At 48.5% G+C, this 25,240-nt stretch overlaps 1 protein-coding gene across 2 annotated transcripts in view; it reads right to left on the reverse strand.

Annotated features, from left to right (window-relative positions):
* atrn (attractin) overlaps positions 1–25,240 on the reverse strand; it is a 73,414-nt gene that overhangs the window by 28,137 nt on the left and 20,037 nt on the right. Inside the window, exons 14-25 of one of the 2 annotated variants that reach the window (XM_041069041.2) lie at positions 24,628–24,766; positions 24,348–24,529; positions 22,199–22,418; positions 21,921–22,106; positions 20,228–20,473; positions 19,846–19,983; positions 18,481–18,574; positions 18,140–18,192; positions 16,801–16,895; positions 15,382–15,460; positions 14,986–15,140; positions 10,572–10,633 (exon numbers count right to left, since the gene is read on the reverse strand). In XM_041069041.2, the coding sequence (XP_040924975.1) occupies positions 10,572–10,633; positions 14,986–15,140; positions 15,382–15,460; positions 16,801–16,895; positions 18,140–18,192; positions 18,481–18,574; positions 19,846–19,983; positions 20,228–20,473; positions 21,921–22,106; positions 22,199–22,418; positions 24,348–24,529; positions 24,628–24,766 (1,649 nt within the window). Of the gene's footprint in view, positions 1–10,571; positions 10,634–14,985; positions 15,144–15,381; positions 15,461–16,800; positions 16,896–18,139; positions 18,193–18,480; positions 18,575–19,845; positions 19,984–20,227; positions 20,474–21,920; positions 22,107–22,198; positions 22,419–24,347; positions 24,530–24,627; positions 24,767–25,240 lie in introns of both variants that reach the window. The other variant, XM_029139090.3, reaches the window with a different exon arrangement.

A 25,240-nucleotide genomic window follows, 5' to 3' on the forward strand; every position in this document is an offset into this window, starting at 1 on the left:
GAGAGCATCGGATCCTGCCATCGCTGAGCGACGCCGATTTACGAGCAGCTTCCCAATCTAATTCACCCGTTGGTATAATTAACTCCCCGTCTTTACATTATCCCCAGCTCCATGCTTAGAAACACTGAATGTCACAATCTACACTGTTAATGCGCCTCTAAATGCGCCTCTAAACACAAACAAATATGCATAAAAGCAAGTGTTCGTTACAGAAAAAGCAGCAGCGCGACGCAGCTTAATGTACTTACATCAACCCTTATTTCATTTTATTCATTATCCTTCCGCTCACATGCGTCATCTCATCGTTCCCATTCATCCTTAGTTTGCCCGTGTTAAGCGTTTGTCCCACACTTGCGAACACGAGGATTAGCGACGCGATTCCGCACGCGAGCGGCCAAGAACGCAGCTTCCTCCAGCACAAACTACACGCACGTCGGCGCATTAATGGGACGTGTGGGATTTCGGATCCCTGCAGAGAGTCGACCATAACCAGTCGACTGAAGATTTTTTTTTTTTTATTAACTTGCCCTGGATTCTTGCAGTTCTGCATATTTACGACGCCGTTTGTTTGGCCCTTGGACGTTCCCCGTCTCAGATTCGCTGTGTTTTACAGTGCAGTCTTGCGCCTTGGTGTTTTGATGGACGGGAAGTAAAAGAACAACATGCTGGGGGATATTTTCATCAGCGGAGAAGCTGCGCTGGCAGACTACTATGCAGTGTTGTTATATTGAAAAGAGGAGAATAAAGTCAGGCTCCAAGTTATAGTACGTCTGAGCGTTCTCCAGGTCCCACAGCTACAGCAATATTCAATGCGAGATCACCTGGATTGATCAGTGGGCTTAAGAAGGCAGCCGCCTTTGATTGGGTTCTGTGTTTATTCACGCCGAGGCAGAAAAAGTGCTGGCTTGGAATTATGTTAAGCCTTTTTTGTTTTATTGTTTCAAGTGCTGCCGGTTTTTCCCTTGTATTTGAGTTCCCAGAAATAATGTATGGCAACGCTCTTCCAGGGGTTAGAAGAGAATTTAATTAGAACCTACACTTGAAGCATGACTTTTCCAGATATATGGGACTTTGTGGAAGACCGCTCGCAGAGTTTTCCTCCAAAACTGTACCAGCCATTCAATCTAAATGCTGCTGCCCATTTTAATACCGGCTGTGATGTGTTCAGATCTGTATTCATTGCTCCCCACACCCTTCCCTGCCCACCCTGCGTGAAAAAATCCCTTATCTCTACGGGCTGAGGGGGACTCTTAAGAGATCCATCCATTCAGTGGTCTTATTGATCTGGCTTCCTGCTCGCTGCTTAAAGAGCGACACGTTGCTGATGAATGACCTCAGTGAATGGGTATCAGCCGCGCATCAAAGCGCTATCTGCTCAGCAGGGTGGGAGGGAATGAGGGGAGGAGAGGCAAAGGACGGGGGGGGAGAAAGGAACAGAGGGAACAGACAGTAATGGGGAAAGACAGCGATGAAGACAGACAGGATTACGAAGTCTGAAGGCGAGGGAGAGGACAAAGTTAAGAGACCGGGACACAAACAGGAAACAGGAGCCTCGAGACAAAGATTGAAAGAAGGGAGGAACGTTCACTGTTTAGAGACCCAACAGAGGGAGATGGAAACGGAAGCTGGCCAGGTGAGTCAGCGCCGCCACACCTGGACCTCCCGCCCGCACAGGGGACAGAGACGAGGACCCGGCCCCCACAAGCACGCGTGACAATCACACGTCACCCACCGCGTTTCCAGCATCACTGTCGCACCAAGCCAGTGGTGATACTGCAATGAAACAGTGAAAAAAGATCACCATCTATTGTTCTTCTTCTGGTTCCTAAAGGCTTCTGGTTAAGGCTAAATTTGCCCGAAAGCTACAGTAGAGGCCACATTATGGGTTCTGTTGACCACGTGGATTGTGTCCAATGCCATTAATAGGCACCCACTCACCTGTGCTCATGTGGAGAGAGAGGAGAGTGTGTGAGTTGGGAGGTCGTGCATATTAAAGCTGCAGCGACGCCATTTATTTACAGTCGTCTCCTCCTCCTATTTAATTCAACTAAATGTTTCAGAAGAACTGTTGTGTTGTTTAAGGCTATGACCTGGTGTGATTTACCTTGGGTTCATTCTTCATAAAGTGTTTCACTGAGTGCTCGTTCACTTCTGCTGGTCTCATTCTGCTTCCTTTATGAAGATGTCATTTCAAGAATTTCGAGCACGCTTGCATCTGCTTCCACAGTGACCCCAGTTGTTGGAGTATTGTTAAAATATGTAACTTGGTAAAAAAGTCACATTCTTAGTTGTGTTTTTAATCAGGCACTCAGGCAACGCTGAAAAACATTATTTTCAATGTCAGCTAATTAAGGTCTTTGCTGCTCGAAATCAAATAAGGATGATAATTTGCTGCTGACATGTTTGCTGAGAGCCATTTGTGTTGCCTGCTATTTTGGTGTCACTCGAATAACAAAATTAATTTGGGTTTCATAAGCCGGGTGGGAGCCTGATCGTCAGATTGCCGCAGCGTCTGTACCATCAGCGGCGATGACTTCGCATCACAGAGAGCTGAGCTTGAATCCACATTCCAGCTCCCATAGCTTTGGGAAGTGAGCAAACGGGAGCAGAGCAAACAGACTCCGAGCTCCGCCTTGAAATCAGCTAGAGAAGTGGCGGCTGATCCAGGTTTTCTAGACAGGACCCGGGGATGGGAGTCTCTGGAAGCAGGATATGCTGAGAGAGACCCTGAGAACGCCGTGGGACCCAGGAGAACCTATTTCTGGAAAGGAGGTCAGGACTACCCTCCTGAACAGGTCGTCGCGGTCACCAGTCTCCTGATAATCTCTTCACCGTTCCCTGGCCTCAACCACGCGATGCAGATGGCTGCCCACGCCTGGTTCCTTCAGAGAACTCTCTACACAACTCTTTATTGTTGTATTTTTCTATTCTCCAAGGTCTTAAAGCTGACATTGCAATGGATGGATATTTTTATTAAAACTTTGCCACTGGAGTCGTAAAGGGATCCTGGCTCTATGAGGTATAAATAATAAAATGAACAAAAGGCCGTGCGCACTAGATGCTTTATTACCTTGGAACTCTGATTAAAAAAAAAAACTCAACAGAAGTGCAGTTTGAGTTTGTCACCAATTCTGGCAGGCTACTTTATCTCACTAGCGCCTCGTGTCTGGAGCTGACCTTTATTTGAGTTCCAGACTGAGGGTGCGACACCGCAACCCGAGATGAGCGGGAACAAATGGATGCTCAACCTTTCTAGAGTAAATCAGGTCGAACGAGAACCCGGGTGTTTGGGGAGCGGGCTGCAGAGAGAGCGTATCATAGCCATGAGCTGCTGAAGCCAGACAGGTGAGCTCTGACGTGTCATTGCCCGGTCTGACAGCGAGACAACAGCCACAGGGCAAACACCAACAGAGCAGCTCTGTTGTCCACAGCCAGCTGAATACTAATCCAACAGCCTGCCTTCCGCCGGCTTCTGCTCCGGCGTGGGAAATTAAACCTGCTCGCCAGCCAAACGCCATTTCATTTCCACTACGGCTGATAAGTTTGTCCACTGAACCAGGCGCTGCGCAGCAGTCGCTCCGAGGTCCTGTTCTGCCCCGCACTAAAGCCTGCAGCCGCGCGGGCGGTGGGACTCTTCCAAGTCTAACAGACCTGAAACACAAGGAGGCCTGGACGTGTCTGAGAATACAAATTTCTGCATAATCTCCGCAGCTTTGGATTGTTTGTTTGCTCGCTCCTCTCGCAAAGGGAGCTGCAAAAAGTGACGTGACTCTCTCTCTCTCTCCCTCCTTTATTTTTGGTTTGGGGAGGGCAAAAAGCGTGCTCATGTAGGCAGAGGGGCAGGTCTACAGCCAATGAAAAGGGGAGGATGCTGCTGCAGTGTGCAAGTCCTGCCTAGCTGGGCTTAATAACATTATAAAGAGCTTCCCAAACCGAAGCCGGGCTGCAGCTAATTAACGCCACAGCTCCACTTCTTCCATTACTGGCGGATCACTTAATCGCTTGGCACAATATCGAAACTCTTTAGTGCGAGTCCGGCCACTCGTCCATAAATTCATGGCTTGGTCTTTGCCCCGACAAGCAGCATGACTTATGTACATAAAATGGTGAAAGCATTCAAAACTATTTCACTGAAAAGTCTGGCAAAGGGGTTTTCTAGCAAACTGACGTATGGAAGAGCAATTGCATTTTAAAATGAAATGTAAAGACGTGGCTTCATAAAGCAACTGGATTTACTGTAGTCGCAGGAAACTATTCAAAGCTGACAAGTGTTAAATGTGAGTTTGTTCTGTGTAATCTCAGAAAAGAAGAATCTGTGGCGCCAAAAGCTCAGGGATAAAAAGCAGAAGCGACGATGGACCCAAAGCAGCCGAGGGGATTCCAGGATTCACACACTGAACGCGACTAAAGCAGCAGGTTGAACACGTCTGAGCAGGTGAAGAGGTCGGAAAATGACCAAAGTCAAGTGCGTATCCCTGCAAACACCTGCTTTCCCTCGTGTGAACCTGTCAACATTTATCGCCACAGGAGGAGAACGTGGCGCTTCCTGCACGTGGACCGGGGGCGTGCGTTTGATGCGAGGAAGAGGAGAATCGGAAAATGAAGGAAGATCTGCTCGCGCTTCCCACCCCGGCGTTACTGCCCAGTTCACGTTCGCCTCGCTCTCCTCCCCTCTCATTACCGCAGAGGAAAAGGTGGAGGAGGAGCAGGGGGTGGAGGCTGCGAGTCAAATTGACTGATCTGACTCCTCTATTATTTATCAGACGCGGGGCAGCTCTCGCCTCCTCTCCCACCTATCCGCAGGAAGGTTTAGCCGCGAGGTGTTTCTCGCACGCTCCCTATCGGCAACATCTCTTTCTGGCGCCGTGCTGATAACCTGACAATAAGGTCAGATACAAAGACAGTGTTAAAGAATGCAAGGGATGGGAGTTAAAGGAGGATGAGGACGAGAAAGAAAGTAGCGGGGAGAGCGAGCGTGGAAGAAAGACAGAAGGAAAGCGTGATGCAGCAGTAAATGCTCGGATGAAGATGGAGGAGGAGGAGGAGGAGGAGGAGGAGGAGGAGGAGACGCCAGCACCTCAGAGCGCCCGGGGAGTCCCCTTAGGACACACAGGCAGGGCCTGAGCGCGTTCAGCTGAGAGAGAGAGAGAGAGAGAGAGAGAGTGAGAGAGAGCTGTCAGTCAACGCCACACGGAGCGAGCGGAGGGCGAGGAGAGTGTGTTTGGAAAAGCAAGCGGCAAACCGTGCACCCACACGTGACACGAGCGGCGAAGAGCACGAAAGGCGCCCCGCAACCCGCAACTCTACCCTCAAAACTGTCTTCTAACGTAACATGTTTAGGGTGAAACGGACGTTTTCCTCAAACTCGGGCCTCGCTTAATGAACACAGAGCTACGACAACCTTCGCCTGCTTTCACATCAGGAGGCAGGAGAACAAATCAGCAACCCACAAGCATGTCCAGGGATCCAATTACTAAACCTGAGCCACGGTACTGCACCACGTTCCACTACAGTGTCACTGAGATGAATCAACTGCCTCCAACTAGATCATAATTGTTGAGTAATATATATATATTAAACCACAGAAATACTAAATTCCCAGTACTGTAGTCGGTTTGTTGTTTAAAAGATTGTGCTCCTCCATTCCAGCTTTGTGCTGCAGACCTCTGCACACTTTGTCCTGCTGTCAATCACCCATCACGCGTCCTGTCACCGCTGCCGGTGACGCTCATGCGTCCCGACGTCTGTATACAAACACAAAATGGTGAGAGGAGGAACCGCGCTGCCCCGAGAACGCGCCGCCACATCACAGTCGGGGTCAATGTCACTTTCTTTTCAACTCATCATTATGATGGATCTCTCCCCCAATTTGAAGACGGGGGAAGCTGGGCGCTCGATAATGAAGCCACCGGGAACGAATTCCACGGGGAAATGATTGAGAATGATCCGGTCTCAGTAAACAGACTGCAGTTTAACTGCTATTAGGAAGCCAATATGTTCGGCTGACCCGCAAAGACTGCAGCTGCGAAGACGCAGTGAGAAAGACAAACAGAAGGCACCTGAGTGACGGCATTTCGTCCGATGGGTCTGAAACGAATGCGGCGGCGCTTCTCAAACCATAATAAATCAACTCCGTATTTCTATTATGCACAAATGGCTGCTGAAACCAACACAAGCTAAAAGCAAAGGCAGAGCAGGACTCCAGGCTGGACCGCAGGTGTTAAAAGTGCCAGTCTGCACTCGGAGCTCGGCCACCTGCCCAAAACACCCACTCATAAATAAGTGATTCAGCTGGAGCGCGGTCCCCATCTTGGTTTTAAGCCAGCGTTGTTTGACCCAAATGTCTGTTTCACTGCTTTCATGGTGTCTCTACTAGTTGCAAATACAGAACATCAGAAGGGTGCAGATGGAGGACGTACATATGATTCTACACACAGACTTGTGAATTATAAACTGAACCGATCGGATCATTTGAATGTGTGATTTCACAGCTGCAACACAAGAGGCCCAGCGGTGGAGAGTGGAAGTCGGACCGACGAGGGTAGAAACACAGGACTGGGAGGCTGCTTCAGACCTGAGTGACAACACTAATCACCTCTTGGCTTTAATGAAGTAAACGGCTCAGGACGAGGTCAGCGAGAGCAGGTCGATGGTGGGCTCAAATATGAAACCTGGACCTGCTGAAGCTTCCGATCTGCACGCAATGTAGTAAATAATCACTCAAGCTTGTCTATCAGAGGAGAGGAGCTCAGCCCCCTGATGGCAGCAGGGGGATTCACTGGCCTATGCCAACCGCCCACACATGCAGCATCTTGGCCCAGGGCGGGCAGCCGGCTGGCAGCGCCTCTAAATGCCTGCACATCTCCGCCCTGTTCAAACAGCCAGCACCACGAATGGCTGATCGCCCGACGAGCCGCAGAGTGCGGCGAGCTCTGTCTTCATGCGGGTTCTGATTAACCCTCCGAGGATGACATTTGAAAGGTGAGCGTCTGTGCAGGTCATTTCTGGCCTGCAGTTAACTACCATGACTTGAAACAGGCTGGATAACACATGAACTTTGTAGTCAGTGTAACCGTCGTGTTTAAAACTGCAATATTAATCTTTTTATCCTTTTAATTGACAACACTGTGCAGTGAAGCCTCGTTAATTTTAAGGGTATTTTAAGCATTTGTGCTGGTAGTTCCATGTGGAGCTGCTTTACAGTGAGCTGTAAAGATTTGTGGCACCTACATTAAACTGATCTAAAATCAGAAGCCTATTTAGAAAAGTCTGAGGAAACAGACTGGAGGATCTATGACACTTCTGGGTGCTTCGCACTGCAGCTCCAGGGATTCGCATCCCACTGGGACCGCGCTTGCACTAAAAATACATGTAAGTCGGGGTGTTAGAGGGAAGCTCCCAGCACAAAAAGCACGGGCGATTGCAGCATTAGCCGTCAGGCGGCGAAGATGTGCTGAGGACGAGCGGTCTCGGGAGAAGCACAACTTTCCAGGCCACCGTGCGTCAGTGCTGCACTGACCGTCCCAGAACAACAGGTTCCCACAGACGCTGAATGAAGGAGGTCATCAGTTCCTATCAGGACTAGTCAGTGCGTGAGCCTCTAAATATCCAAGTAGCCGTAAACAAACAGCTGTTACACACGTTTATTATCATAGCCAATGTATTACTGTGTTTTAACCTTGTTTCTAGACAGCAAATGCATAATGTGTAATAGTAATAAATGCATGATGGTGTTTTGTTCGCACTGCTGTGAACTGGTTGACTCTGCAGAACGGCTACAACGAGAACAAACACTTGGCTGCAGAGGACATTAAAGTGTTCTTATGTAATTCTGCTAATTAAGTGCCATTAAATCTGGAAGACGCTTAACTGTAACCTCTGTGGGTCAAGTCCTACTTTCACATGCAGCTACTTCGTAAACAAACCGACTTCCTCCGTTTAAAGGAACAGAGCTTGTTTATCGCGAGGAGAAGGAAGATGCTGCATAAATAAGCGCAGACTTCTGAAAGTGCCACAACTCCAGTCATATTTCCATGACAAATGTGTGTCAGCCTGCAACGTTACAAAGCCGCCGCGCGCTGCAGCATCCATCCATCCATCCATCCACCCAGCAGCTTGGACTTATGTTGCCAAGAAATTTGTCATTCGGGTCACCGTTACTTCAAAGGGCAGTTGCTTTGAAAGCAGCCAAGTTTAAAATTAAAAACACGGCAGCTCGAGAGCTCAAAAACACATTTTCATTGCATTTCGCCAAGAAATATTAAGAAAATATCATATTCTCCAGGGCTTTTCCGGGCCGGGAAGAAAACAGTCGACTTTCACAAACAGAGACAACATTCCGTTTGTAAAACATTCACAAAGTTTCCCGTGAACGTGGGGACGCCGCAATGAGTCAACACAAAGAGGCCTAAGGTGAGGCGGCGCCGGACAGCTGGACGTGAATATGTGAACGCATCTGTTTGTCGTTACGGCCGATGTTTACCGCGGCTGCAGAGCGCTGGTGGCGGGATCTGTGCCGGCGCTGCAGATAACGGGATGGCGCCACCTTGATCTGTCCCCACGGGGAACGTGGCACGGCGCGAGCGCGAGATTAAGACGCCGCCGGAGCCGCGGCGGAGACGTGCAAACAATTTCCCCGTTAATTAGCATCCCTCTCCTCCCCCGCAACACAAACAATGCGGCGCCGAGAGGAAGACGGAGCGAACGGGGACAAGGCTGCGAGCTCACTAACTTTAGGGCCCGACTCATCTGCGCTGAATCAGTGGCGGCGGAGGAGACAGAAAAAGACTCGACTGTGGGATTAACAGCAAGCAAGAGGCAAGAAAAGAAGGGAGGATGGAGGAAGGAGGAGGGGAGCTGGAGATGGAAGAGAATGCAGATACAGAGGAGGAGAGAGGACAGAAGGGCAGAGGATGCAGGAAGAAGTGGACTGAAGAGGGCGACAGCGAGTCCGACGAGGAGGGAATGAAAAGGAGAGAAGCTGAGGGAGGAGGATGCACCTCATTTTGTCCGTGGACTGGCTGCTGCTCTCAGCACACAGCAGTTACATGCATCAAACGCTGACACGGAAGCATTCAAATGCTGACGCAAATGTACAAACATGCACATCACGAGCGAGCAAACTGCAGGGTCGGCGTTCGTGAGGAGTGATGCGAATAACAGCATCCAGGGGGAAAAAAGCAGAGAGCAGAGACCGGCTGCTATTCAACAGCAGCGTATTAGGGAAAAATACAGAAGTGAATGCCTCAAATCAGCCCGGACAAACCTCTCCGCCTTTGCATGGCTGCAGGATCAATACGAGCGGCGCGAGTTGGAATCGTCAGCTGTTTTTTTTTTTGTTTTTTTTTGTTCCCAGGCCAATGTGAAGAGCAAACAAACATGAAAGACAGTGGACAGAAAGAAAGAAATACGCACACACACGGCGAAGCATCGAAGGGACGACGCGTGTGCCCAGTCATTTAAAAAAAAAAAATCAATAACGCATTACAGCAGATCCTGAAAAGGCGAAAAAATACAGGCCCGGTGATGCATGAGGGCTCGCCGCGTGCACACGTCTCCAGCGTGAGCAACAGAACCAGTCACAAACCCACAACCGACTCAGAGTTTCGTTTTTAAATTCCAGTCAGCGTTCAAAGGCGATTCAGCCCAACGTGAGAGATGTGTCACAGGACGGAGACGCGCAAGACATGAAGTAACGTCCCCGCCGCGACTCGGTGCCGTCCGTCGCTGGCATCGTGGATTGCGATATCTGACTCAGCCGTGTTTATGACTTAACCAGCCGTATCATTAGCCAGAGTGACGATGCTCTTCATTCTTCCCACACGTTCTGCAGACTCAGTGTCACAGTGGTAAATCAGACTGAGAAGCCGCAAACATTTACGCATCAGCAGCTGTTCGCTGTTGCAGCGTCCTTCAGCCGCTTGCTCTGAAAGATGGACGCCGGCGCCTTCAGCAGCTACACGTGGCCATTTTTACCTGTACTTGGCAAAGATGGAAGCAGAACTAGTCCAGCTCGCACTAATGATGAACCTCCAGGTCCAGTGGAGGCCCAAACAAGCGCGTGTTGCTGTAACAGTCTCTGCACCATACTTACAGCCTGGTTGTGTGTCAGTGTTGTTTTCTGGGACGATAACATTGCCGTGTGCCATATGCTGCTGCTAATATGTCAGTCGCTAAAATATGACATTTAGTGGGAACCGCTTGGCAGGACTGTGCCTTGGCTGTGTGAGATACATGACTGACATGCATCATGTGCCAAATCCAATGTTTTCGTTTCCAGGGGGCCGAGGCGTGCACATTTCAGGGCTTCTTCATCTTCAGGCCGCTCGCTCTCTGCATTGTTTACCGAGTGGCACGCGGCCGTGCGCGCGTGCTGTAACTGGGTTAAATAACTGCCCGCGAGCGCCCACGGCGTCTACCGCCCCGGCTGCGGCACTTCTTCACAGTAACGAGTGGAGCGCAGGCCCGGCGGAGCAGCTCGGGCGATTCATCACCGCCGCGGACGCACAGGAGGAGGAGGCTGCAGCCGCCGTGAGCGCAGCAGACAGGGTGGAGCGTAGAGGGAGGCTCACCTGAAGAACGTGACGAAGAACTGCACGAGGTCCATGAAGTTACTGTGCTGGGAGAAGGCGATCTGTTAGGAGAGAGAGAGAGAGAGGCCTCAGCATTATTCACCCGAACATGAGATTTGACCTTGTAGATCTCACAACGTGTTGCAGCCAAATACACTTTAAGCTCATGTGGGTATTTTTAATAGCGCTGCCCTTGAAAATGTGCCGTGAGCATCTTGCGGGTGGTTCGATCAATGACTTTGCACGCTCCCTCGCGTTGTGGACGATCCCAACGAACAGTCTGTCTGCTTATCTGGGTTCAGCACTGCCCGTGTGCCAAAGCGACGCCATGTCGTGGGCACACGTGGGCACCAATGTTCACCATGTAATCATCCTAAGTGCAATTGTACTAATGACATTCAGTCGTACTCAAGGCTGCCAAAGGTAACACTGGCAGCGCGACACCACCCCCAGCCCCCGTCCTCCCCCTCCTCGTCGACACTTACGCCCACGGCCACCTCAAACTACCTCAACATGTGACCGTACGCCTGCCACAACTCAACACTGCCTCCCACTGGCCGAGCAGCGGTCCTGCATCACACGCCACAGGCAGAATTCCCCTCACACACTTTCCTCAGAGGTGACACCTTGGACCAGACCTCATCACTGCTCCTGCTTAATATTCCTCAGCAAAGCAGGGATTTGCATATAATTCCTCTAGAAAAAAAAAAAAAAAAAAAGAACCAAAGCAGGAGAAAGGGGGGAGAAACACAAAAGCCAAAACCAAGCTGTGTGGATGCAGGATTAGTCCATGAATTCCTAATGTGATCAAGAATAACGGCACTACATGGGAAATAAAAAAAACACTTAAATGGGAATGGGTATGAATGGGAATAAATCTACAGGGATTGTGCGCAGACACAATGCTGGGCCATAGGTGCTGGCCTCTTTGGTGAAGCGCTGTGCGTGTGTGTGGCGCCAACGGCCCGGGGTCTCATTTACTTGTGCAGGCGGCACCATCTGGCCTGCTAATGTGTTGCTGTTGATTACTGTTGAGTGCAGAAACCTCGGCGTAATAATTCGGCTCCAGACTGTTTAACGCCGGAGATAAGCTCAGGGTGTCAAACAGGCCGGAGAAAACTTTTAAAAAGCTGTCACCGGTAACGACTACGGAGGAGATTTTGTGATCAGGGCGACAAACAACGGCACCGACGCTGCCAAGATTCAAGTGCTGTCAATCAGGGCACTAACACAGCATGAAGAGTGAGCTGCCATCTATTAAAGCATCTTCAATTATAATCACTTACAGTGAACTGACTGTCAGACGGGCTTCGCTCCTCTTATGCATCACTCTGAAACTAAGATTAAAAATATAAAACCTTCGGAAAGCACCGAGTTATTCTGATCAGATTTGAGCAAGAAATTTGACAATAAATATTTTACTTTGTGGTTCAGTGAAATGAGTAATAGGATGTTCAAAGGAGATTGTTTAAAACTAAAATGGGAGAGGTTTTTATTAAAGAGCTGAATTGAATCATTAAAACACCAAGACCATAATTATTTGCTACTACATGACCAGCAGTGTCTCAATGAGAAGGTGTGACATAACAGTTATTCCAGTGTGAGCTGGGTGCTGGGAGCTCTCATCACGTGCCCAGCAGAGGGTGACTCTTTAGGGGCTGCAGGGACCTCGCAGCAGGGCCGACAGCCTGCCACCGGGCATTAAGACCCCCGTTCTGCCTTTAATGGCTTCTGACAGCCACCAGCGTAACGCTGGGGTTTTGAAGCGAAGTGCGGGTTATCAGTGCCGCTCTCAACAGGTTCCACAGAATGGGAAAAGACTGAGGAAAGTGGATCAAAACCCGGTGGGAGCTGGAACGCGCGCGCCCTCATACCGACGCGGATGCGCCGGTTCGGAGTCGTATGACTGAAGACGCCGGTTTCATCAAGTATCAGGCTGATGGTTCAGTGTTGCAAGCTGAGCTACGGCTGGGAGGCAGCTCTAATCTCTTCCACATCGTGACATGTTCACTAAGGCACGGGACAGGAGATCACAGCTCTGTAATGTAATTAGCCTGGGGTCTGCGTTTCATTACAAACATCATGAAATTCATATCAACGCTTTGTCAGGACAGAAAAAAAAAAAAAAAACAGGCGCTGACTAATCTCCAGATTCACTGTGACCAGTGTGAACCATTTTCGCTTGGAAGGATCTCTCCTGCTATTCACCATCTTGTGCTTCTCGGGGGCTTTCTGCATTTTGTGCCGCCACACACCCAAATACACGGGTTCGCTGATATATTTCAACGGGAACTAAGCCGGGTGCGGTGCCTATTTATTGCAACACACAGCTGGCGACTGCAGCCTGCCGAGTCACGGCGAAGGGAAGAAAAGCAGCATTCACGTTGTTCTGGGGCCACTTCCGACCACGTGAGGGTAAACAGAAGCAACGCAGCCTGCTCTGAATGCAGCATGTGTTTCAACTTAACATTCCACTTTGCCCTTGCTCTTTCTCGACTGCTGTTTATGAACCGTTTTCCCAGCACTCCAATCTCTGACTGCCAGCGCTGGCGGACCAACCACCTACGACTACACACACACACACACACACACGCCGAGCATTCCAATGCCAAGCTGCAAACTCGAAGCAGGGCGAGTGCAAAAAGGTAGCAAGAGGAGAAAAGCTAGAAAAGATATTGGTGGCAGGAGAAGTATTTAAAAAAAAAAGTTACCTTGCTGACGAAGGTAAAGCTCCATGAGTTCAAAGAAGGGAAATGGACACGCTAGCAGCTGTGGCTGCTTTATTTTGAAAAACAGGGACTCTCTTCTACATCATCCCACCCAGCAAGACAGAAGGTGAGTTGAGAGGAGGAGGAGGTTGAGAGGGGCAATGCTCTCGGCTGCCGAGGAGACCTCCTGAGGCTGGCCGGCGGCAGCTGGACTCCTCAGGCTAAGAGAACTCCAAACATTCACAAGGCAGGACGTGGAAGATGGAGGCAGGATTTCACTCCCCGTCGGGAGGAGGGCAGGGGGGAAGGCGCCTGCACAGCGCAACCAGTCAGATCACTGGCGGGACCGAGCAGGGGTTGCACACAAGCTGGTTGGCTGCAGGGAGCGCACAGACTCAGGCCCAGAGAGCCTTGCACGCTCACTGGCTGTGCATTTATTCTGAAGATCTGCATGCTTAAGAGTGTGCGTGAACAGTTTACTTAAAATTGTGTGTAAGTATGTAAATACATACAAAAGTTAAATTCTGAACCAGCGGTAGATGTAGTCCAAGTTAAGTCTGAGCCTGAAGCTCCATGTCGAAGTCTAAGGAGTCCATAGTGAAAGATAAATATGTATTTAAAAATTGTTTTCAACTGGTACCAGAGCATCAAGTCATCAGCTGATCGCTATCAGAATAAGATTCATCAAACAGTAACAGGGCAAACAGGCTTATTGATTTAAAGTTACGTCCTCGAAATTGTAAGGAACCTTTGATGGTCAAAGATAACTTTGTAAACCCAACCTTTCACCAACTTAAATAAGAAAAACACCCCTGGTTCTAAGTGAAAATCCTTCATTTAAATACACATATTTCCCCTGAAACGACTGGTGAACTGTTGAAGACCCGTTTGGAGGAACATCGATTGTTGCTCAGCTCTCACAGAACAACCAGTCACCAAGTCAGCAGAAACACAGTCCTATCCACCGCGTCAGCACACTGTACTGGAATCAGGCGAAAGCATTTCCAGACTGAATGAGCTCCAGTTATGACACGTGACCTTTGTGCCTTTGTTGATGCATTTTATGAATACATACAGACATCAATAATGCAATGCCTTCATTGTTTGCATAGAACTGCTTATTAATGAGCATGCGTGCAGATGTAATAAAAGCATGAGGCACACCTTGGCCCAGTTCCCTTTGTTGTATTTAGAGCTAATTGTTCTTATTCTGAAGCTGCAGCATATTTCAATCTATCTGGGAGACTCTCTCTTTCTCACACTGCTCCCATATTTCATCCAATCAACTGTGATTCGTGTCAATTTTCACTTTGTCACATTTTCCCCCTTGTGTCCTCGCAGCACCGCCACTTCTGCTTTCCAGCAATGTGGCAGCACAAAGCCTCTCTATGGACTCCTGTGTCACATCTAACTAGTCAGACTTCTTCCTGCCGTCACCAACCAGTACGCAAATGCTGATCAGTACATGTGAAAGGTAAATAATCCATTAGCATGTTCTGATTAAATGTGGTAACTGTGGATTTTCCTTTACTTATAGTAGTTAACGCTACTTTTCCTACATTTTATATACGAATATATAAAATGTCTGCAGGATGTGATTTAAACAAGTCATTTATTTAGTTATCTACGATCGCTCATAAATGAAAATGACTGTGACTGCGATGCTGCAAACATCTCTACTTGGTTCTGTGGGCACCGAAGCTTACTTGAATCTTAATGGGCCATGAGAAGTTGCTGACATAAACGAAGAACGTTATGTTCGGGTTGTTGCGGAAATCAAAGTTCTCATTGGAAAAGCTGTCTTTGAACTCCTTGATGTTACTCCGGGAGACGATGGGGATCTCCTCCCCGGTCTGGGTTCCTGCTAAAAGGCAGACATACGGGAAGAAATCAACATGTGCAGCTGACAATTAATGAATTAGCAGAATTATTAGAGTGGTTGTTTTCCCTATCAACAGTTGCTACACATTTTGAGACATAAACGAATACAAATGAACAAAACCACTTATGAGTCCAGCAAAGCGTTTGGACTTTGGATAAGTTAAAACTGACACATGGGTCTTAATTGCTTCAGCGTTACCAGGGTCCCTGCTGAGACGTACCGGTGAAGCTCGTGGCCCACGTGATGTTCAGGTTGAAGTTCTTTGAGGCATTTATGAACATGTCTAGGTCCCGATTTGGCTAAAAAAGGAGAGAGAGCAGAGAAAAAACAGGCCTCAGCATAATCATGGCTGTCGTTTCATTCTACACCCGGAGACAGATGTCCATTTTTTTTTTTCTGATGGAAAAAATGATGGAAACCAAACATTATTAGCAGCGGGTCAAAAGGCGTCGGTGCTGTGCAGTAAATGCAGAGCAGGCGCTTTTTTCCGGGCTTCCAGCTCCGGTTTGCACCTGTCTGAACCCCTATCTGAACTGCAGACTACAGCAGCTTTGCACAGCTAATGGAAGCTCAATTAGCAAAGCAAATGTTTGAACAAGTGTGGGGGATGAAAATGATGCGTATTAAAACACTAAGAGATATGAGGTATGATAATGTTAAGTAGGTGTAAGTTGACACCTGATTAATGTTGACTGACTATCTGTTAATAATTGACGAGTCTCTCAAACACATTAAACAGAAGATAAAAAGGTAAAAGGGCTAAATTATGTAAATGACAAATATCTTCTATTTACATAGGAATAAACTGCATATAATTAAAATTGTATAACGTATAAAACGTTTTGGGTTCTTTCACCCACGCTGTGCTGCATATCAGATAAGAAGTAAGACAAAACCAAATGTTGTTAAAGCTTTGTCGAGGGGGGGGGGGGGGGGGGGGGGGGGGGGGGGTTGTTGGGGGGGGGGGGGGGGGGGTGATTACCATCTGGAATATTTAATCAGATCCTTCGTTAGGGTTTCTGCTCCAGATGCTGCAGCCAGGTAAACAGGAGTGGACATGCTTTCATTTGCCGAAGCAGCAGCTGCGCGATGAGTGACATCCCGTTCAGTCTGGTGTTCGTTACCGCGCGTCTACAGTCATCAGCAGCCGACTGATTCTACAATCACCGCTTTAATTACACCGAGATCTTATGCGCCTGTGTTTGGGCTCCATACTGTAGTAGCTTGACGTACTGTAGTATTTCCGCTTATGCACTAAACTTTATTATGTACTCGGCCTTCCAGAGTCGCTGGGAGCCTGATTTTAATAAAGATCTGATATAATACTGCTAAATAGTTCCTTGTTATACGCTCTGTCCTCTGCTAAGTGGGCTGTAATGGAGCCAGCAGGGGAAGTAATCCCATCATAGCTGATGCTTGTTTTTGCTGGAAAATTAAAATCTCTCATTTAGAAGATGTTAAACCAACGTACTCAAGCTGCTATAAATAAGAGTTGCTTTGTAGATGCAGTGATGGTCATTGATGAGACGCGAGGAGAGAGTGTTGGATGCAGGAGAACAGACTCTGTTAGGAGCGTGTGACTGTGCCATCTTTAATCCTGATCAAAGTGACAGCTGGGGGGCATCCACTGGAGACTCACCTCCTCAGGTGTGGCCACGAAGTTGATGGCGGTGTAGTAGCGGTCGTCGTCCTGCGACAGGCTGAAGGTGAACTGGTAGTCGATGAGCAGCGTGTCTGTTTGAAGCGATCGAGCCGGAGGTGTGGGCGTGAGGCAGCGTGGAGGGGATTACAGAAGATGAAGAAGAATGGCTCCATCAGTCGAGTTTGAAAGTCACACAAGAGCATGTTTTCAGACAGCGCTCGGGGCGAGAAATCATCCCCGTGCGTTTTCCATTTCAAAACTCTATTGACTTTCTGGGATGGACCCGGCGATTTGGGTGCGTGTTCTCTGATAAAGGTCACGGCGGCGGCTGCGTCACACACCTTAGCACATGCGACCAGCTTAGACAGAAAGTCATGCAGCAAACGCTGAAATGGAGCCAGTCATGTGTTTCACAACTTTCTCCCCCGTTTTTTTTTTTTTTTTTTTTTAATAATAACACACCTATCGCAACCTGGAAACTTGAAAATCGATTTTCCATTCACAGTCAGACGCTATTGATCTGCTCAAGAAAACTAATTTCCTTTGTCACTTACTGGCCACACTGGCTGCCATTTTCCAAGCCCCTGTGATGGGTGGAATCGGTGCAGGACGACAACATCTGCTGCCGAGAAACATTTAACCTTTGAGCAGGAAATGCCCCTTTCACACAGTCCGTCCGCATTCTAGCTCAACGCTTTAATTATTATTAAGTGCTGCCACTCTCTCTTAGTGGATATGAAAGCAGCTCGCCGTGGTTAGACAACATGACCCATTAAATCCGGCTACTGATGCGAGCTGTGTCAGTCTGGAAGTGGAGCAAGTACATGACTCCACCGGGTCTGAAACTATTTATAGCCCCTTCAAGATTGGGTAAAAAAATGTTTTTGCATCTGAAAATAACGAGGAGTAATGGTTTGATGACCATAGAGGACGTGTTGCAGGCTGGAAGAGTTCCTACTCTCACGATCACAATTAACAGCAGTGACAGCAACAAGCGATTAATCTGCAGCGTGCGCACCGTCCCCGGCAGAATGAAGGTCAGTGCAGCAGGAGGAGAGAGAAAGCCGGACCTTCAAAAGCTCCATTCACTTTCATCTGTGTCTTACTTTCGATTTTTTTTTTTCTAACCTGCGACTTGTTTAAAAAAAAAGCCGTTTCTCCCCTGGCTGCGATTTCGTTAAACATAAAACTACTTGAGACCTACTTTGATTTAAGGGCCATGTTACTGTCTCAGCATTGACCCGAACAAGGAGGAAGAGTCAGGCCTCACTGTGCTTTCCTGCCCCCACCCCCCCACTCCCCCTTCTGTGAAGTTGGTAATTGGAATTCCACTTACAGTAGCATGTCCCTTTGAGGGGGTTGCCTTGGTAACGATTCTCGACTTCACACCTGAGAAGGAAGGTGGAAGATAGATGATCAGAAGTGGGGCAAAAAACAGGAGAAAGGGACAGTGAGAAAAGGTGGGGCAGAAGGAAGATGGATTAAGGACCACGTGCTTGAGTCATGACCTTCAGTCAGCTAAAAGGTGAAGAATTCAAAAATAGTCTCACACTGATAGTGACAAACATGAAATTTACATGAGGCATGTAGGCTTCTCCACCAACAACCCAGCGCAGTGTCTAAGTACAGAAACCAGCACTCATGATGTCAGTGCAGGTCATAATTCGGTCAACTCACAGGTGGCAGCGGTCTCCTTTGATGCCCTTGGTGGTGCAGAAGCACTTGCCGTTGTTGGGGTTGCACATGCTGGCGTGACCGTTGCACTTGCAGGCTGAGCAAAAAGACAATGAGATGTGACATTTAAGTGCACCGGTGAAGTCGGGAGATATTACGTTTCACAGCGGCGTAATAAGGGCGAGCTCCTTTTCTTCTCTCTATTCCACAGAGTTTAAAATGTCAGTGTATTTTTGATTTGGTACAGGTCCTATAACCAATCATCTAAATAATAAAACTGAAATATTTGACTAGAAAAGATCAGTGGAGTCAGGCCGCTCCTCCCAGCGACTGCACGCCTCGATATTGGTCTGTCACTGCTGAAGTTGGATTGAAGCCCCCCCCCCCCGGACCTGTCCTTTCGGAACCACACCCTGAGGCCAGATACTCAAAAATGATGTTCACGGGCAGCGACACAAGTCTGAGCAATCGGGGGCGGAAGCATCCAGCTCTGGAACAGGAGTTCACTTCCAGAGTAAAGCATGTTCATAGAGGTGAGAGCAACTCCCACAGGAGCTCCACGAGCTGATGTTCCACATCCCCAGGGACAAATTAAACATCTCTTCACAACGACTTCAAGTCCATTAGGATTTTACTAATTATTGAACCCGCGCAAATGTTAACATTTATAATAATTATTTTAATTATTCAGCTCCATGGAATAAACAGCTGGCAAACATGCTGAAATCAGAGTAACAACGGGAAACAGCTGGTGGAACAACGTCCCGTGTTACGATTTTATCCTAATTTATGCACATTTGTCATCTAGGTTATTTGCGTATTAGGGCCCGTTCGAGGTACTGACGGTGTACTTTTTATTTACACCCATAAAACCTCTTAACTCAAAGGGATGTAAATAATGTGGGGATTAGTTGTGTGGAAATGCAGCGGTCCCCGGGGAGAGATTAGACGTACAGCCAGGCAGCAAGAGAGAGCAAACAACAAACGCATAATACTTTCAAGATAAAGATATGCAGAGACAGGGAGGGTTATTGATTGGCTGTCACTGACGTAGAACTGATTACATGCAGAATCCAGAGGGACACCTGGAATTAAAAGTGCAAAAAAAATAAACGGCTAAAACTATTACATCCTTGAGAAGTAAAATGAACAGTCAAACGAGTGAATGAGTGGTTTGTCGTCTGATTGACTGCAGAGCGGAGTCAATCTTCAACGTCCCGCGGGACCACTTCATTGTGGAGCCAGAATTCAGGAAAACGGCCGACATAAAACCCAACTGTAAAATATCGACAAGTTAAATGAAGCCTGCGCGCGTAAAGCCCGTCCGGGCTGATTTAGGGCCGGAGCGAGCGACCCGCGGAGACTCACGCTGGCAGCTGCCTCCGTTGGTCGGGTCCCCGTAGAAGCCGGAGATGCAGCTCTCGCAGTGGCGGCCCGTCGTCAGGTCCTCGCACTTCTCGCACACGCTGTCGTTGACGCACTGGCTGTGGCCGTTACACTGACAGGCTGCCAAGCGGTAAACAAAAGCACGTCATGCACGGACTTTTTTTATGTTTTTAACAAACAGCCCCGGGCTCAAACAGGCACAAACGTCCAAGTTCATTTGTGGGAGAAAGTGATTCAGCCCGGGATCTGCATCAGTGACAATAAATGTACATTTGATCTCACTGTTGATATTTTTAAACTAAGAGACGTGATCATTAATGAAGTCTAAATACGCATCATGTGTAATAATAAACTGAACGCCTACCTGGGCAATGGATGAAGGACCAGTTGTATTTTGCCTCACTGGGGCACATGCTGGCGTTGAGCGCTGGCTGGGGGCTGTCAGGAAGGCCGGGCAGGGTGGACGGAGCCGGGACAGAGGTCTGGAAGGGCCCCCGGTACGAGCCCTCGATGCACTGACCCCTGCCAGTGTTACTGGGGTCGGTGCACCAGCCGCAGCCCGGCTGATCCAGGCACTGGCCGCAGGTTCGGTACCCAGAGCAGTTCTCCGCTGTAGCAAAGCACCGGTTGGGTTACACTGCAGCAGCTCCAGGAAAGGAATAACTGACAGCATCACGTAGGAACTACACAAGACTTTGACCTAATGCATGACCTCTAGGTGAAATAGATGAACATGATTCTCTGGGCAGAAACAAGTAATCAAACTGGTAAACTGGATTATTAATCCCCATCTCATTTACTGGAGGAACAAGTATTTATACCATTAAAAAACATTTAAGACGCTTTGGTCCAGAGAGCTGCGGTTATGGTAAATGTTGGCTTGTAGAGTCTACATCACTACATACTCCTCAGTCACCGAGAACATTAACTGCGACTGAAGCGTTACGTCCTTCAGATTTATGCCTTTATTTTTCACGTTTCTCCAATCATTGCAGGTCATAAATCCCGGCCGAGAGCTCGGCGGCTCTACATGCGGCCGCTGCAACTTAATCTACGCTTTAATAGCACGCCGCGACTGCCGAAAGTGTTTTTTCTAGTGGCAATTTGTTTGGACTACAAGAGGACAAGAAGTGAGTATCTGGAATAAGGAATGCGCCCAGAGAGTTGTGCACACTTAAAAGTAAACATTTTATGTTAAATCGATGCGTTTTCGACCCAGGAGACGCCGATGGCAGGCCTGCAAAGGGTTCTTACGCTGAGGTATGACGAGATCAATAATGCTCAAGTGAACTGATGAAAAGACATTATAGATTACAAAAAATAATCCAAGGGAGGAGGGCATTGCTGCAGTTTAAGGGGTCCCTGATTTCCTCAGAATGACTTCGTATTTTGGTACTAATTACAGAGAAACTGGGAAAAGAGCCATTTCAAGCCAAGTAAATACTCATCCATTATTTAAATATTACTAGAAACTTTATCCTTAATATTCAACTCTTTGCTTTACCAAAGCAGATGTCTCGCTGTGCATTATATAAAAGATTAATTAATTATTAAACAAACTTAATGAAAACAGTTTCCCCCTTAATTGTATTTTACCTTGTTTTTTAGAAAAATATAGCTCCTAAAACAAAGCTGTGTCATGAAGTACGAGGGCAATCCCAGAAGTAAGGTTGAGGCTATTTTCCAAACAACTGTTTATTTTCTATAATATTTACATCATTATAGAAATTAATGCTTATAATATTACTATCTTCAGGCTGAAATTCATGGCCAAGGAGCGGGAAGGTTGAGGAAAACCTTCAGCGGATCAGTCTGAGTGCTCTCTGCATTTGACATGGGCATTCTAAAACTGCCACAGCGTTTACAAAAATGCAACAAAGTGGCGTTTATGTAGAAAAATAAATAATCCCTCCAACTTTAAAATGATATAAATATTATAGAACTTAAAGCTTGTTTTTAGGCCTTACTTTCAGGACTGCCCTCATTCTTTTGAAGGAAGCCTGCAAACGCCATGTAAAACATGAAGCTACAGTACGAGCGCGAGTGAAAGCACTTACGCGGACAGGCGTTCATGGTGTACCACTCCATGCACTGCCCGAAGGGGAAGGAGGCCACGTAGGCGTTGGAGTCCACGCACTGCTTCATGTTGCTGCACCACATGCACTCCGAGCTGCTGCTGGTGCACTCGCTGCAGGTGCTCCTCATGGCGCAGGGGGTCCGGCACTGCTTGGCGCTGTGGTTGGCTGTGGAGGACGCCGAATGTGAGTCGCTGCATGTTCGTCCGCTCCAACCTGACATCGCGTGCGCGTGCGTGCGTGCGTCATGAGGAACCCACCTGGGCGTTCGCACAGGCTGCCGTTCACCGGGTTGATGCAGGTCTGAGCCTTCAGCCCGCTGGACGCCGGCTCAGCCAGGTAGCCGCAGAAGCCGGCGTCGCTGGGCTCCCCGGGCAGCCACTGCAGGGTGGTGTTGGTGAAGGGGGACATGTCCTCCCAGCACCAGTACGACACGTTGATTTTCCGGAGCCCCACCCACGGCGTCACGGAGGCTTTGTACTGCGTGAACAGGGATTTTACAGATCACTCCCCGTGGTTTCGAGGGGTTTGCAAAGACGGTGTCCTGACCCAAGTGCCAGTTACTCCACGGCAGAAGAGCGGCGTGACACTCGATTAAAACCTGAGTGCGCGCCGCGTTTACAACGGGCAATCACAGCTCCATCCAGCGTCTAAGCAAGCACAAACGAGAGCAGGAGCGTTTAATCTATAGCGCCGTAAATTCCGCCGCACGGACGGAGGGGCGAGGGGAGCAGCTTGACTGGAGATGCTTCGTTATCCATCCCGTCCCTAATCGATGGCCGCGCTGCTGCAGTGGCGGTAAACAAAGAAGTCGATCGCGCGCAGATGGGAGTAGAAACACGGCTGTATTGAGATTTTATTGGATTTCCGAGATTGATAGATTCTGTCTGGAAGCGGTCGGATTCACTGCAGAGCCCGGGTCACGTCGTTAACACATGGCGGGAGCCCGTGCAGCACGCGGGTTTGACAGCTGGCGGCCAGCTGTAGCTCCCCTCTACCTGAACACCAGGATCGGCCCAGTCTGGAGCTGGTCCTCTATGTATCATATTCAGATTTGGTTCCCACGTTTCATTCGCTTTTCCGCACGCGTGGCCCCGGCGAGGGACGGCGGCGTCTGCGTCCAGAGAAGCAACGAACGGAAGCAGCTGGAGACGGCGGCGTGTTTTATTTAAGTGCGGCGCGAGCGGCTGGTTGACGCCGCTCCCTCGCAGCGCTTCCCCACACACTCGGGATTACGCAACACACTTCAGTGAATTCAAGTGTAGACACATGCTAAAATATTTAGACAGAGTTGGATGTAATTAGGCCAATAATTTGAGTCTCTTCCCCAACAGCATGAAACTCTGACAGTTATCTATAGTGCTTATTAATTCAGGAAATACAAGAGCGTGAACTCAATTTTAGCTCTGTGCTGCAGCATCCCTCACGCTGCTGCTTGTTTTCAAACACTAAACAATAAGCTGATTAGCTTATTGTTTAGTGTATAAAATGTTGTCAAATGCCCCAAATCGAGCCCAGGGTGAGGTCATCATATGTCAAATGCTTAGTTGAACTGAGTGCCCAACACCAAAACACAATCTGTGAACTGACTAAATGACAAAATAAAATTTCTAAATTACCAAAACAATTCGATTACGCAGTAAAATAACGTTCATAACTCCACCGCATTTATTTCTGAGCACAGTCTCCTGCTTCAGAGTTTCAAAGTGATAGTAAACCTAAAAACACGTCTCTTGTTGATGAAGGATGAAGCACTTAATTAGATGCATTTCATTTTTCCCCCGTCACAAAATGTATTGTTGGTAATTTACACCAAACTCACAGGCGAGATCTAATTAACGGAAAGCTGCATTTAGGCTGTCTGACGCTGAGAGTACAGTATATCATTTAAATTAAAGTTCTGAAGCAAGATTCATCCAGCGTGAACTGAAATATTACCTCCTTGTGTTTATTTATCATCACCGTTACAAGGAGTAACAAGGCCGAGCAGATGCCTTCAAAGACAAGCGCCTGGTAAATGTACTGTGCGGTATGTAGCTGCCGTCAGTAAATGCCTTCACTGTACAGTGCCGCTCATTTCCCATGATGGCAGCCAACGCTGCTCATCTGCCCGGCGCTCACATCTATCTGTAGGTTTGTGACCTGCATCCGATGAGATAAACAGCGGCTTGCAGCGGCTGGTCGATGCCCGGGATGGATTTCTGGGCATTTGCTCTAATGGAGCGAGTAAGGGTTGTCTGAGTTCAGAGGAAAAAATCTGTTAATAGCAGATTTGTTTCATGCTCACTGGTCCAAATACCAGCGATAAAGAAAAAAAAAAAGACTTTGATACGGCGACAAGAGTCGCAAAAGAGGACGACGACTGCAGAACCAAGCGGGTTGAGGTGCGAGAAGATAAACCCTCCTCACCATGGCGCTCATGGTCTGCAGCTCCTTCAGGACGAAGTCCACCTTCTTCTGCGTGGTCAGCGAGGCCAGCACCGCGTTGTGGCTCCGGCAGGCCAGCTTGGCGTTGTCGTACGAGTCCTTGGCCGTGATGAACTTCAAACAGGAGTTGCCCACCAGGTGCCAGCTTTCGCCGCACACGTTCTCTGGAGGGGCAGCGGACAGGAAGCGCACGTGGCGCGGCCTTTTAGACCCACTGTGAATGGGTGTGCGCTGTGTTGTCGGTGCACGAGGCCCCGGTTACCTGGGAGGGAGATGCACTCCTGGTTGCGTGGCTCCCACTGGCAGTTCTGGTCCACGGCGCAGCTCTTGCAGCTGGTCTTCTTGTTGCACACGTACGAGGGGTTGTCTCTGGGGCACACGTCGTACTCCCCTATGGCCCCCTGGGAAGAAACGCAAATAACGAGCCCAAACTCTTATTACATTTCATGCTCCGCGAAACAGAGAAGAGGATTTCACCTTAATCGAGGCGCAGCTGCTGGAACAGACAGGCAGGTTATCACAAGTGTTATCAAATCACTGCAGTCAAAGGAAAGGATCCTTACTTATCAAATATTTTTTAAACAAGTGCCGATAAGAGCGCTGGAGGAGACACGTGAACCGTCTCTAACGCCTGACGGCATCTAAATGAGCAGTAATTTAATCACCGATTGATTCAGAGCTGCCAACAAGAACGTGCTTCATCCATTGTTCTATTCAAACTATGTACAGTCCCACTTCATGCAGCGGAGCGACCCTCGGAGCACATGAGAGGAGGGTCTGCTGCGCCGCCGCCGCCTTCTGCTCGTGCACCAAGACAAACGTAGGGACGTGCGTTTTGTTGCAGAGCATAAAAAGTGAAAATCATAAATGTTTAA

Source organism: Betta splendens, chromosome 22, assembly GCF_900634795.4.
Source record: "Betta splendens chromosome 22, fBetSpl5.4, whole genome shotgun sequence".
Lineage (NCBI taxonomy): Eukaryota > Metazoa > Chordata > Actinopteri > Anabantiformes > Osphronemidae > Betta > Betta splendens.